Source organism: Euprymna scolopes, chromosome 43 (genome assembly GCF_053919585.1).
Source record: "Euprymna scolopes isolate OS-2025 chromosome 43, ASM5391958v1, whole genome shotgun sequence".
In the NCBI taxonomy this organism is placed as follows: Eukaryota; Metazoa; Mollusca; class Cephalopoda; order Sepiida; family Sepiolidae; genus Euprymna; species Euprymna scolopes.
In genome coordinates, this window is record NC_136524.1 from 35,708,231 (window position 1) to 35,723,211 (window position 14,981).

The following is a 14,981-nucleotide window of genomic DNA, read 5'->3' on the forward strand; positions in this document are numbered from 1 at the left end:
TTATTAAATTATTATTAATATTTATTTTTTTTATTATTTATTTTTTGTTTTTTCTTAATTATTTACTTTTATTGTTTTTTTTTCATTATTTATTTTATTATTTTTTCTCCATTATTTATTTTTATTTTTTTTATTTTATTATTTATTTTTATTGTTTTTCTCCCTTATTGTTTTTTATTATTTATTTTTATTATTTTTTTCTTCATTATTTATTTTATTGTCTTATTATTAAATTAATGAATAATTAATTATTAAATTATTATTTATTTTTTGTTTTTTTTCTATTATTTATTTTTATTGTTTTTTCTTCATTATTTATTTTTATTGCTTTTTTCATTATTTATTTTATTATTTTTTCTCCATTATTTATTTTTATTTTTTATTTTATTATTTATTTTTATTGTTTTTCTCCATTATTGTTTTTTATTATTTATTTTTACTATTTTTTCTTCAATATTTATTTTATTGTCTTATTATTAAATTAATGAATAATTAATTATTAAATTATTATTTATTTTTTATTTTTTTTCTATTATTTATTTTTATTGTTTTTTCTTCATTATTTATTTTTATTGTTTTTTTCATTATTTATTTTATTATTTTTTCTCCATTATTTATTTTTATTTTTTTTATTTTATTATTTATTTTTATTGTTTTTCTCCATTATTGTTTTTTATTATTTATTTTTACTATTTTTTTCTTCATTATTTATTTTATTGCCTTATTATTAAATTAATGAATAATTAATTATTAAATTATTATTTATTTTTTGTTTTTTCTATTATTTATTTTTATTGTTTTTTCTTCATTATTTATTTTTATTATTTTTTTCATTATATATTTTTATTGCTGTTTTTCTTCATTATTTATTATTTTTTTTCTTTATTATTTATTGTTATTGTTTTTCTCTCCATTATTTATTTTTATTGTTTTTACCTTCATTATTTATTTTTATTTTTTCTCTATTTTTTTGTTTTCCTCCATTATTTATTTTCTTGTTTTTGTTTTTTCTCTATTATTTTATTTGCTGCTGTTTTTTCCCTCCAATATTTATTTTTATTATTTTTACCTCCAACATTTATTATTGTTTATTTGTTCTTCTTTTTTTTCTCTTTTAAAGATTAAAACATGGGAAAAAGAAGGCTGAGCTTGGACAAATATATAAGACTCTTAACTACCATGAAATGAACAGCATCCCAGACATGCCGACACCAGCATGCCTCTTGAGAAAGAAGGAAGGATTTTTTCGGACAGACTTCTAGCTATATCTATGAATAAAGTCTCCATTAAAGCAGACCAGATACATTTTATGTGACAATTATATTTATGACAGCGGTTTATAAGTTAATAAAAAAAAAATTTTTTTTAAGCGTGACCGGAAATTAGTCGAGGTAGAAAACTTGATAAAGAAATGTGTTATCTTTAGGTACCTCTCACGCGTGCCACAGTTTTAACCCTTCCTATATGTAACACGATATAACTCTAATTTAATTTAATATTATAATCCTAACTTTTTTTTACCATTTTAAAGAAGAATCTCCAAATAAACTGCTAATATTTTTTTTAATTTTTTACAGCATACAAAAATAATGAAAATGCGAGACTAAAATCGTGTTTACGTTATCGACGCTTAAAAACAATGTTCCTATGTAGTGTGGTGTGGTGATGTTTTTGAAGCCATAAACATACCCATGTTTTAAAAATCTAGCAAAAATCAAATAATCATCATATTTTCCTGAAATTTTCGATATTTATTCATTATTAAATAAACTTACAAAATAAAAGTAGGTTTCGTTGAATATATTAGTGAAAATAATTTTTTTTTTTTTTGGTGTTCTAACCCCCTATATTTCATGTTACGAAAACTAAACAAAATAAATGTAGGTCTATGAAAATTTCAATATTTTTTAAATCTGAAAAGATCAAATAACTAAAAAGTTATACATATATATATATATATATATATATATATATATATATATATATATATATATATATATATATATATATATATATATATATATGATGAAAATGATGGAAATAGTATGCCGACAAAATAGAGAAAATAAAAAGGAACAAACCGTATTATGTGTTCATCAACGTTTCGTCTTTATTTCGAGAGGAAGAATGTTTTTCTTCATTATTTATTATTTTTTTATTTATTATTTATTGTTATTGTTTTTCTCCCCATTATTTATTTTTATTGTTTTTACCTTCATTATTTATTTTTATTTTTTCTCTATTTTTTTGTTTTCCTCCATTGTTTATTTTCTTGTTTTTGTTTTTTCATCGTCATTCATCCAGAGGAAGTCTCGAAATAAAGACAAAACGTTGATGAACACATAATACGGTTTGTTCCTTTTTATTTTCTCTCTCTCTCTCTCTCTCTCTCTCTCTATATATATATATATATATATATATATATATATATATATATATATATATATATATATATATATATATATATATATATATATAAACTTCAAAGACTATATATATAATTCCATTATTTATTTCACTTACCTTAAAGTTGTAAATAAAATAGGACATACAATCAATATTATTATGTTGAAAAAAATAAATAAATAAACACTTTTTCTTAATAATATTTTTATCTTGGTAATATATTTGAATTACAACAAAAAAACAGAATTCTAAAAAAATAATTATTTTTAAAAAGCTTTAAATGATATTCCAATATTCTGGGATATGAAATTCAAACAAAGATTTTTTTATAACAGGTTTCCAATATTAAATAAAATATATTCATATAATAGAATATAATATATATATATAATAGAATATATGATTCTTAATATAATAAAAATCGAAAACCCAAAATCGGCCTAAAAAAATTTGTTTCAATTTGATTATTTAAATTGATAGAGGGTGAACTTTATTTTTTGCGCTTTTTTCCAAAAAAGTACAGAAGGCCTTTAAGCAACATTATCTTTAGATACATAAGTGTCTACAGAAGACGTTAAAATTAATTTTATTCTATTAACTCGTCTGTGTAGTTCGTTAAAAAAATCTATTTGTTTTACCATGTAAATATGAAAATTCGATAGCAAAAAAAAAAAAATGTTACTTCCATTAACCATTATAGCGCCAATGCCCATCCATAGAAAATGATCGCAAAATAGTAAACACACGAAATTATGACGTTGCTGTTATTGTGTAAAACACAACACTGTGGAGGTGCCTATGAATCCAGAAAAACGGCATCTAGGTAATTCTAGTTGTTTAAACTGTGCCCGTTCATGGGATGTGATGTTGTTTATTACTAGTGCTCTGATTATTAATCAGAAATATTGAAACATTTTTAGCCTAATTTCCAATGAAAAAAAGAACGACCAAGTTCTCTCCGATTCTCTCTCCTCTGATCTTGAGCAAGTTGTACAATGGGGAAAAAGGTGGCTTGTTACTTTTAATGCATCTAAAACCAAGGTTTTATCTTTACATCATCAAAGCTCTGATCCACATCTGGCATCAATTGTGATGGATGGCTCATGTTTTGACAAGCTTCTGAGCTTGACCTTTACTTTTGATCTTAAATGGAACACATACATTAAATCCATTGCCAAGGCTGCTGGAAAAATGGTGGGATCCTTCTATCGATCCAGTAGATATCTCACTGCTGATGCAATTCTCTATCTATATAAGAGTCAGGTACGTCCAAGGATGGAGTACTGTTGCCACATCTGGGCAGGAGCTGCTAGAAAGGACTTATCCTGCCTTGATAAAGTTCAAAATAGACTTCGTAGCCTTGGGGGGGGGGGGTCCTTTTCTCTTTGCTGACACCTCTTTCTCACAGAAGAGATGTTGCGAGTTTGTCTCTGCTTTATCATTATTTTCATGGCAAGTGCTCGACTGAGCTCCATTTTATGGTCCCCCCTCGCCAAACTTTCACAAGAAACACCCATCTAGCAGAAAACAATATCACTAATTTCTCCCACTCTTTATCTGTGCCTAAAGCTAAGCGTAGATTCCATGAGCAAAGCTTCTTTCTTAGAACTGCACGCCTGTGGAATTGTCTTCCGTTTTCCTGCTTTCCAGCTGACTACAATATGGTTGTCTTCAAGTCTAACGTAAATAAGTTTTTGATGAGCCGTTCCATATAAGTTAACAAATTTATCGAATTTCCATTACTAACGGTTGCTATATTGTCCAATTTCTAATGTACACTCTTTAACCCTTATCCTCGAGTGGTCTCTTGGCCTTGATAAGTGTTGATGCCTATGTAAAATTAAAAAAAAGAACGATTCTTTTATTAGTTAATTTATTTTTAACTTTATTTTCTATTGCTGATACAAATGACAAAACGATAAATATTGTTTTTAAAATAAAACTAAATGATGACGTTGCTGTTATTGTGTAAAACCACGGCCACTGCGATATAGTGCCTTTACCTGCATGTTGATCTGGTAATGACGTCACGCTGTCATGTTCCTTGGCCTGCTCTCTCGGTAGCCGTGGTAAAACGCTGACGTTTTACACAAAACTGTGGAGATGCCTAGTGATCTTATATGAATCCAGCGATGTCACATATTTACCTATACAGGGAGTTTCTTTTTAACAGTTCACTTTCATTTATTTATATTTTGGGGGCCGCGACAAGAGGAAAGGCGCAGTTAAGAAAAAAAAAAAAAATGATATGTTATGAACTTTGTTCATGGAATTTGCATTTAATTTTAGACAGTGATAGAGAGTAGGGAAAATTATTGACAGTGGTTGTAGTTAGACGAGTACTTGTTATGAATGTTTTACCGTTAGGCGGACTGTAGATTGAAGCTCAGTTGAGCACTTGGTATGAAAATGACACTCGCAACATCTGTCTGCAAGAAAGAGATAAATAGGGGGGGGGGACATTATTTCAAAGTCAGTTTTGAACCCTGTCAAGCCAGGAAAAAGGCGCTCCGAGCAGTGCCTCCCCAGATGTGGCAATAGTATGCCATCTTAGGACGGTTTTTGGCTCTTATACAGATAGAGGATTGCGTTGGGAGTGAGATACTTTCTGGAGTGGTAGAATGATCCAACCATAAAAAGCACGCCTGTGGAATTGTGTTCCGTTTTCCTGCTTTCCGGCTGACTACAATATGGTTGTGTTCACGTCTAAAGTAAATAAGTTCTTGATGAGCCGTTCCATATAAGTTATCAAATTTACCAAATTTTCATTACTAATGATTACTATATTGACCAATTTCTACTGTACACTCTTTAACCCTTATCCTTGAGTGGCCTCTGGGCCTTGATAATGTGGTGATGCCTATGAAAAAAAAAAAAAAAAAAAACTTGAAAAAGAAAAGTATCATCTGATATGAATCTTAGTGAAATTTTGCTGCCGTTAACAAAATCCGTAGAGGGTTCATTTTCAATAGCTTTACGTCTGTAGAGGACTAGGATATATAAATCCTATTCCCATTAAAAAAGAAAATAATGAAACGAATGGACTGAAGGAAACAAAAACTCAATTGCTGGATAAAATAAATGTGTCGTTTATTTACTTTTGAAGAATTAATGTTTTAGGTATAATACGCGTTCATGTCCACGCAGATGTAACCATCGTTTGTTGCGTGACTGGTGGTGTAGAAAGAAAAGGAAATGTGTGTTCATCTCACGTTCGGGTCACTATCGTTTGTTCGCACATGGGAAGAGAAGTGAATAATGTAGTGGAAATGGGAATGATAGTCCAGCGTGTAGACAAAGACAAAGATAGAGGGTTGACATCAGTAAAGCTGTGCGCCATGTTAGCAGTCAGCTACGCAAAGGTATTCTCAGGCACAAGTTGTAGATAGAGGGAGAAAGATGAGAATGTCAATCCAGTTCATGGAGAGAGAAAGCATATAAGGTGTACGTACTGTTTGTTAGTTTTTTGCCCCACATGGTAGCAAGTGGCATGAGGTGCGCCTGCCGAAATGGCAGCGGCTGGTCCGTAGACCACTCACCTTGGAAGCTGGTCCGAAAAGGGCTGGAAACAGCTTGTCTCTTGCTTTTATAGTTGTTTCCGGTGGTCTTTTGCGCATGTGTGGATTTCCTTTGAAAGGGGAAGTGATGTTATCCATGTGTGCGTACGTGTGTGTGCGTACGTACGTGAGTACTTGTGTATACGTTAGCGTGTGTATGTATACATGTGAATGTGTGTGTATATACGCGAACGTGAATATATGTACGGTGTGGACATGTGCGCGTATGTTTGTGTGCGCGTATGTATATGACAAGTAATATAGCTTGAGATGTGAACGCATGTTTTTGTGTGAGACTTGGAAAGGCTCGCGCATATCTGTAGAATTGTTATAACCCTGTTTAAAGTGCTACAAGAAAAACAGAAAACAGGAATGGAGTAGCAAAATATGTTAACAAGAACATACCTACATCATACTTACACCATCAACGCTCTGATCCCCATCTGGCATCAATTGTGATGGATGGCTCTCGTCTGGGTGAGGCCTTGTGTTTTGACAAGCTTCTGGGTTTGACCTTTACTCCTGATCTGAAATGGAACATCAAGTCTGTTGCCAAGGTCGCTGGAAAGATGGTGGGATCCTTCTACCGCTCCAGAAGATATCTCACTACTGATGCAATTCTCTATCTATATAAAAGCCAAGTACGTCCAAGGATGGAATACTGTTGACATATCTGGGCAGGAGCTGCTAAAAACAGCCTATCCTGCCTTGACAGAGTACAAAATAGACTTTGTGGCTTAGTGGGGGATGCCCTTTTCTCTACCCTGCAACCTCTCTCCCACAGAAGAGACGTTGCGAGCCTATCCTTGTTTTATCGTTATTTCCATGGCAGGTGCTCGTCTGAACTCCAATCTCTGGGAAACCTTGCATACTTGGAGAAGTGAAGACTGCAATATGTGAAAATATCCAAAAAAATAGGCAAAGAAACGGGTTTGTATTGCTATACACACAGATTCGAAAAAGTTGTCAAAAACAAATATGTAACAAATAAATGCTAGTAAAGGCAAGATAAGTTACTTTTCTACCTAACTGGATAAGTTTTTAGTGTTTTTATTTAATGTAAAATGTTTATTCAGCTCTAAAAATGACAGCGGACTCTCTGTTGAACACGTACAGTTTGAGAAAATGGGTTAAAACTAAAAAACTATACAAAATACTATCATGAACTCACTCAATATGTGTTACCGTGACATAGGCTGACATATATATTCGGTGGGTTTTTAACAGTATTTTGTACAGTTTTTCAGTTTTAATTCATTTTCCCCAAACTGTACGTGTTCAACACAGAGTCTGCCGCCCTTTGTATTTTTCAAATACATTGGTAAACACTGGAGGGACGCTAGCGTTAATACTATGAGTTTCTGATTTCTGCCCATCAATGACTACTCTTATAAGCCTATCAGAGAGAATAATTGAGAGGACATTTCCAGCTATTCCATAGTTGGTGATCTTGTGAGATAGACCTTTATGCCATACTCTATCAAAAGCCTGACATATGTCAAGAGCTATTCCTCTAGAAACGGAGCCCCTGTCAAGAGATTCATTAACCCTGTGTGATATATTTTTTTTACTCATGTTCACCCCTTACAAAGCATATCACCACTTGGACGTAAGGGGCTACTATTTCGGGCCATGTCTAGGAAAGATTAACAAGATATTTGTTTATGTTACATTTAAACTTCTGCATATCAGTACAGCCAGGGAGGCAGGAAGCAGGAAGGGAATTCCAAAGTCTAGCTGTTTGAGAGAAGAAACTATTAGAATAAAAAGCTTTCCTGGCATATAGGGACATCAACAATGAAGGGGTGAGATGTTATTTCTAAACGGGTTTGTCGGGGATATGTACGTCGAGGGGGTACAAGTGAAACGAGTTCATCAGAACACATTCCATTAAAATATTTGTAAAACAGGAAGAGAGATGTAACATTGCGGCGATGGGACAGGGGCTGGAGCTTAGTTGATAGAGGGACCGATTAGATTGACAACTCTTTTTTGGACTTTATCTAAGAGGTTATTTTTGCTGAGGTGGTTGACCACTTCTCTATTCATCACAGATTTCAGCAATTTACTCATAATGTACAGCATTATTTTTTAAATACAGGGCATATTGATGAAGTTTTCCAAGATACTGTGAAGCATTTACCCTTAAGGTATCGTTTAAACAGCTTTGTAAGTATGGGAGCTAGTTCTAGTTGAAGCTTTTTGAGCGCTATGACTGGAATGCTGTCGGGGCCAGTTGCTTTACTGGAATCAAGGTTTTTGATAAGCTTGGCATCATCATGTACAGATATTTGTATGTCAATCACAATCAATTTGTTTTCAATCACAGGAGGAAATATGGGAGTGGAGGAGGGTGTAAGCGACTCTGATCGCAAAGGGTAGAATTTACTGTAAAGTTCTTGGCAAAGAGTTTTGCTTTGTCCAATGCTGACGAAATTACCTCGGGTCCATTGATGATAGTAGGAATAGAGGATATGCTTCTGTTCAGGATCCTGCTTGTTATTTGCCAAAACTGGTGGGAACCAAGCTGCTGCTCAGCTACTTTAAACTTGACATACAAATCACTTGCATTCTTTATTACTCTTTTACTACCAGCAGCGGAAGATTTTTTTAAAAACAAAATCAAATAAAAAAAAGATAAAGGAAGTGTTTTTGGTATCCGAAAATAGGCACAAATTTTTCCAATTCCGATATTCCAAAAATTATGATTCTTGATTATTAATCATTCCAACACTTAGTCTAGCGGCACTGGTGGGTTGTGATGCAGCGAAACAGGTCTGTATGTCGATGACTAAAATATATTTTATAAAGCTCCCCTCTTTGGTAGAGCACTCTCGTAAATTATCTTACTCGCTACTTAATTTAGCTGAAATAATGCGAAGCTCGCGATTTGTTTACAAACAAACGTTTGAGCCCTCTACGAGTAGCGGACGGATGTTTATTTAAATAATCGTTCGGACAGGTTAATTTCGGCCACCGATTCCATAGTCAAGGGGTAGGACTGCCGGCTGTCATCACGACGGTTCTGGGTTCGATCCTCGGTTTGGGAGAGGTGTTAGTCTAGCGGCACTGGTGGGTTGTGATGCAGCGAAACAGGTCTGTATGTCGATGACTAAAATATATTTTATATATATATATATATATATATATATATATATATATATGTGTGTGTGTGTGTGTGTGTGTGCAGATCATCATATAATGATTAGATCAGTCTGACAGGCGTTAAAAAACATTCAAAAATTAAATGTTTAAATTTCAACAATATTTCTTGCAGTTAATGGTAGCCGAATGGATTAGGTCCTTGCTAGTGAAGCCAAAGATGGCTTCTGTTGCTGGGTTCGGATCTATTGACTGGTGTTAAACATGGCATCTTTCACTGATGATTCCCGAAAGGGTGAAACACTAGCGTCTATAGGTATTTGATAATTATTATAGTAAATAATTATATATATATAAAGGAATTTGAATGTTGAATGTCTACTGGATAGAATTTAAATGCCTGTTAGATACTGTGCTCGAGTGTCTTTATTGTTTCTGTACAGAGTTTGTCAGGACAACCTGATCATGTATTGACCGATTGACCAATCATTAAAAATAAAATGGTATTCAAGGTCCAACTAAGATCCCTTCAGTATGGCTATCCTACACTGGTGAAGAACTAGCCTGGGTGCCCGGCATTGCCCAGGTGTTTGGAGGTGTGTGAAAAAAGTTGTAATAAACAGGCAGGCTTGAACCCGTGACATGAAGGTGGAAAAGAAAGTGGAGGTGTGTATAAAGGTGTTGGTTGAGCAAAAAAAAGAAAGAAAAAGGAAAATTGCAAGCGCAAAAAAAACAAAACAAAAAAACAAAAAGGAAAATTGCAAGCGCAAAAAAAAAAAGAAAGAAAAAGGAAAATTGCAAGCGCAAAAAAAAGAAAGAAAAAGGAAAATTGCAAGCACAAAGAAAAAAAAAAGGAAAATTGCAAGCGCAAAAAAAAAGAAAAAGGAAAATTGCAAGCGCAAAAAAAAAGAATGAAAAAGGAAAATTGCAAGCAAAAAAGAAAAAGAAAAAGGAAAATTGCAAGCGCAAAAAAAAAGAAAAAGAAAAAGGAAAATTGCAAGCGCAAAAAAAAAGAAAAAGGAAAATTGCAAGTGCAAAAAAAAAAAAGAAAAAGGAAAATTGCAAGCGCAAAAAAAAAAGAAAAAGGAAAATTGCAAGCGCAAAAAAAAAAGAAAAAGGAACATTGCAAGCGCAAAAAAGAAAGAAAGAAAAAGGAAAATTGCAAGCAAAAAAAAGAAAGAAAAAGGAAAATTGCAAGCGCAAAAAAAAAAGAAAAAGGAAAATTGCAAGTGCAAAAAAAAAAAAGAAAAAGGTAAATTGCAAGCGCAAAAAAAAAAGAAAGAAAAAGGAAAATTGCAAGCGCAAAAAAAAAAGAAAAAGGAAAATTGCAAGCGCAAAAAAAAAAAAAAGAAAAAGGAAAATTGCAAGCGCAAAAAAAAAAGAAAAAGGAAAATTGCAAGCGCAAAAAAAAAAAAAAAAGAAAAAGGAAAATTGCAAGCGCAAAAAAAAAGAAAAAGGAAAATTGCAAGCGCAAAAAAAAAAGAAAAAAAAGGAAAATTGCAAGCAAAAAAAAGAAAGAAAAAGGAAAATTGCAAGCGCAAAAAAAAAAAAGAAAGAAAAAGGAAAATTGCAAGCGCAAAAAAAAAAAAAGAAAAAGGAAAATTGCAAGCGCAAAAAAAAAAAAAAAAGAAAAACGAAAATTGCAAGCGCAAAAAAAAAAAAAAGAAAAAGGAAAATTGCAAGCGCAAAAAAAAAAAAAAGGAAAATTGCAAGCAAAAAAAAAAAGAAAAAGGAAAATTGCAAGCGCAAAAAAAAAAAAAGGAGTAGTAAGCAGGCTCGAACCCATATCACGCCAGAAGAAAAAGGTGAAAAAAACCCCAAAAAACTGTCTTACCGATGTGTCCACCGTTGTTGTGATGCCACGGGCAGTCGAAATAACGCCTTTTATACAACGTCGGGGAAGCGAGGGTTGAATGACTTGCAAAAAAATGTCAGCGAAAAAAAAAACGACCCTCCCTGTACAAAAATGCCCAGTTGAAGGAATAAATGGTTTTGGCCAATTTTTCGATATTTGTCATCCGACGGGTCGAGCTTCAAAATGATACCAATCTCATGAAAATCTGTTGCCTCTGACGAAAGTTTTAGGCCGGCATACAGACGTACATACATTTAAATAGATTTTTTCCCTTTATATTATAGATGGTGCCCCTTCTCCAAGTGATCTTACCTATAGTAAGAGCATGAAGCTAGATATTCCACCAGACTAGGTGAATTTTTGTCCTGGAATCAGCTAAAGCCAAAAGACCACACACAAAAAAGAACATACTTTAACACAATTAACTGGTCAATTAGGGAGAGGAGAGGAAAATTAATGTGTTTCACTTTTTTACGAACTCAACATTTGAGCATCAAGGAGAACTTTAATGGAATATTCAGATATCTATGTATCTCATATGGAAATCAAGTGTTAGCCCAGGACGGGGAGCCTTTGTATTTCTGAGAACTTTGTAGTAAAAAAAATAAATAAATAATAGAATAAAATAAATAAATAAATAAATAAAGTGCCACAATCTCTCATAGCATTCAGATCTTCAGGATTTTATCCTGTACCATCATACAATTGGTCAATAAAAGTTTGGGCAAGATAATCACTGTTGGTGAAGCCATGTTTAGCCAACAACAGCAATATATCATTAAGTTCTTGCCTGTTAATTCATCTGCAAATCTAACCTGATATTCTAAAATAATGGTTGAAACTTACCATACTGTTGCTGTTTGGTGGGATGCTTTTTTTTTTTTTTTAAGAAGTGTTCAACAAAATACAGAAAAAAAAAAAAATAGGTCCTGGTTTAGAATTCCCTTTATATTAAAAAAAAAAAATAAATAAAAAAATAAAGAACGATCTGTATGATGTATGTATCCGTGACAAAGTGAAAATATCACCTTCCAAAAGTCACGTAAATTAATCAAGTAGTTTTATTTTGATAAAGAAAATGATTTTAAAGTGATTAATGTGAATTTATAGGCATTACAGCATAAATCTAGTAAATATGAATTATTGTTGAGTTATCTTTCTTTGTTTCAAAATGGTGGGCGAGACAGTCCCTCTGCAGATCCTCATAAAATTTGATTTTGTTATCTATACTATTAATAAAATTCTAAATGCTTATTTATTTATGTGTGTGTGTATATATACCAATAAAACTTTCGAACGGATGCACCGAATTGAAAAATTCTTTTTTTCTCTGAAAGGTGCGAGTCCCTAGATTGTCCTTATCTATATATGGTTTGTAACGAACAACGCCGTCACACAAAAAGCCCAAAATAAAGGTTTTGGAGCCGTTTCGTTTTTGTCGAAAAAGTTATTTGCCCATGTCAATGGAATTTAGCACTATCTGTATACAGTCGCGGTAACATCTTTCGGCATACGGACAGGACTTTTTTTTTTTACACAGGAATCATCACTTATCAAGGCCCGGACGCCACTCGAGGATCAGGATTAATGGGTATATGTGATTATAGCGTAGTAAACATAAGTAGTGGGAATTGTGCAAATTGGATTACTTAGGGGGACAAGAACTTGTATAAAAATAAAACTACTAAAATTTACATGATTATTTGGAATATGACCTTTTCGTTCCGTCACAGGCACATACATCATACAGATTTTTCTTTATTTTCGTTTATTTTTACGTTTATGTCTGGGTAATTCTGAACAAACACCAAACAATAGTTGTTACTTTGGTAGTAATTATGACATAATGCTGCAACTCTTTCATAAAATTTATTTTGAATACCAACGGGGGACAGATGTCCCACCATAAAAGACTGCCGAGACATATGCCCCACCGTTAAAAGCTGAAATTGTCAAGAATGAACCAAAATGTCATTTCATGTCATATTTAAATCATACATATACAATAGAGTACCAAAAATGTTTTTCCTTTTTTTATAAATTCAGTCTTAGGGATGCACTGATAATCAAATTGGTCAATTACCGAATAACCAACCTTTGATAATTGGCCGATTACCGATTAGTTTACCGATTAGTGATTATTGGGCAAAGTGGCTGATAAGACCGATTATTAATTACCTGCCGATTAATTGGTGCACTCCTGGTTAGATGTTTATAGCTGTTTTGGTTTACTGTATGGACAGTTTCACTTTGTGATTAACAAGAAAAATTTTTTTTAAAAATAAAAGAAATCAACTGACCTATCCTTTTCAGGATAAACAATAAAATTGTGCTCATTGAAAGAAAACGGCATAAGAAATAGTGACCACCACCACTCTGCAAAAAAAAAAAAAAAAAAAAAAAAAAATGCCAACTATGGAATTCTTAATAAAATTCATGACCCTTTCTCTGTATCCAATCATATTTGGTACACATAAATTACAAGTCTATGTCTGACGTGTTTACCAAGTTTCGATTATAGATGCCCAACAGCTTTTTTTTATTGTCATGAGAGAACCCAAATATGTGATGTGTAACATCTATAATCTATAAATATAAAAGCAAAAGTGTATGTATGTATGTTTTCTTCCTTTTTTTTTTTTTTTTACATAGGCATCACCACATTATCAAGGCCAAGAGGCCACTCAAGGATAAGGGTTAAAGAGTGTACATTAGAAATTGGACAATATAGTAATCATTAGTAATGAAAATTTGGCAAATTTGATAACTTATATGGAACGGCTCATCAAGAACTTATTTACGTTAGACTTGAACACAACCATATTGTAGTCGGCCGGAAAGCAGGAAAACGGAAGACAATTCCACAGGTGTGCAGTTCTAAGAAAGAAGCTCTGTTCATGGAATCTACGTTTAGGTTTAGTCAGATAAAGAGTGGGGGGAATTATTGATAGTGTTTACAGCTAGACGAGTGTTTCTTGTGAAAGTTTTGCGAGAGGGGACCATAGATTGAAGCTCAGTCGAACACTTTCCATGAAAATAACGATACATCAGAGACAAACTCGCAACATCTCTTCTGTGAGATGTATATTCGCTTTTTACGTATGTCTGCAAAAGGCTTTTTTTACTGGGCTTCTCGGTCGGTTCACTCCTTCTTAAAACTTTTTATATGCTATCTAAGTCATAATATCTACGAGTTACGAACAGGGGTCACGTATGTATTTAATTTGCCCAACTTTCATGCGCTATTTTTTTCAGATTTCTAGATTGCCGCGTGTTTCTATCACTTTTCAGTATAGAAAAACGAAACTGGATTCGAATCGGCAGTTCCCTTGCCCATGGCCGGGTGGCCTCTGGGAAGTGATGTAAACGTTTGGTCAATGTCGGCTTTTCACCGTCATCTCAGACAGTTGCTTTTGTCTGGACACTCCCCTAATAAACAGGGCAGATGGTTTTCCCCAAAGTTGGGTAAAAACAAACCAGATTTTTGACCTCATTAAAAACTGTCCCGCAGAAAATGTTAACTGCTGAATAGCTATTGCTAACGTCATCGTAAAGCTTGCAGAAAATATTAACTCCGCGACTTCTTCTACTTGACCTCATTAAGTCATTAAGTGCCGGCACCTGTCAATACTCTTCCTATTTAAATAAATTAAAACGTCTTTCGGATACTCTTTTTTACTGATCGAGCGGTTAACGTGTCATGTTTTTTTCACATTTTATTTTCCAACTTTGCCTCAGGGCTTCAGGTTCGATCCTACCTATCTACCAAAACTTTTTTACCCCCCCCCCTCCTCCCCCGTGTTTCTTTTTGGTTTAAGAGTACACACCTCCAAACACCCGGGTACCCCCCGCTGGTCTATATATATATATAAAAGCGAAAATGTGTGTGTGCATGTATGTTTGCATGTATGTGTGTTTGTCTCGCAAAAACTTTCGACACGGGTCACGGATTTTCATGAGATCGGTATCATTTTAAAATTTCAAACTTAGCCCGACAAATATCGAAAAATTAGCAAAAAACATTAATTTCTTCACCCTAAAATCATCAGTTTTCTACAGGG

The 14,981-nt window shown here is 33.0% G+C and overlaps 1 protein-coding gene across 1 annotated transcript in view; it reads left to right on the forward strand.

Annotated features, from left to right (window-relative positions):
• Positions 1–1,301, forward strand: part of LOC145268284 (cilia- and flagella-associated protein 337-like) — a 177,131-nt gene extending 175,830 nt beyond the window's left edge. The window contains exon 26 of the mRNA XM_080123687.1: positions 1,121–1,301. Within this exon, the coding sequence (XP_079979813.1) occupies positions 1,121–1,262 (142 nt within the window). The 3' untranslated portion in view covers positions 1,263–1,301. The remainder of the gene's footprint in view (positions 1–1,120) is intronic.
• The last annotated feature ends 13,680 nt before the right edge of the window (positions 1,302–14,981 follow it).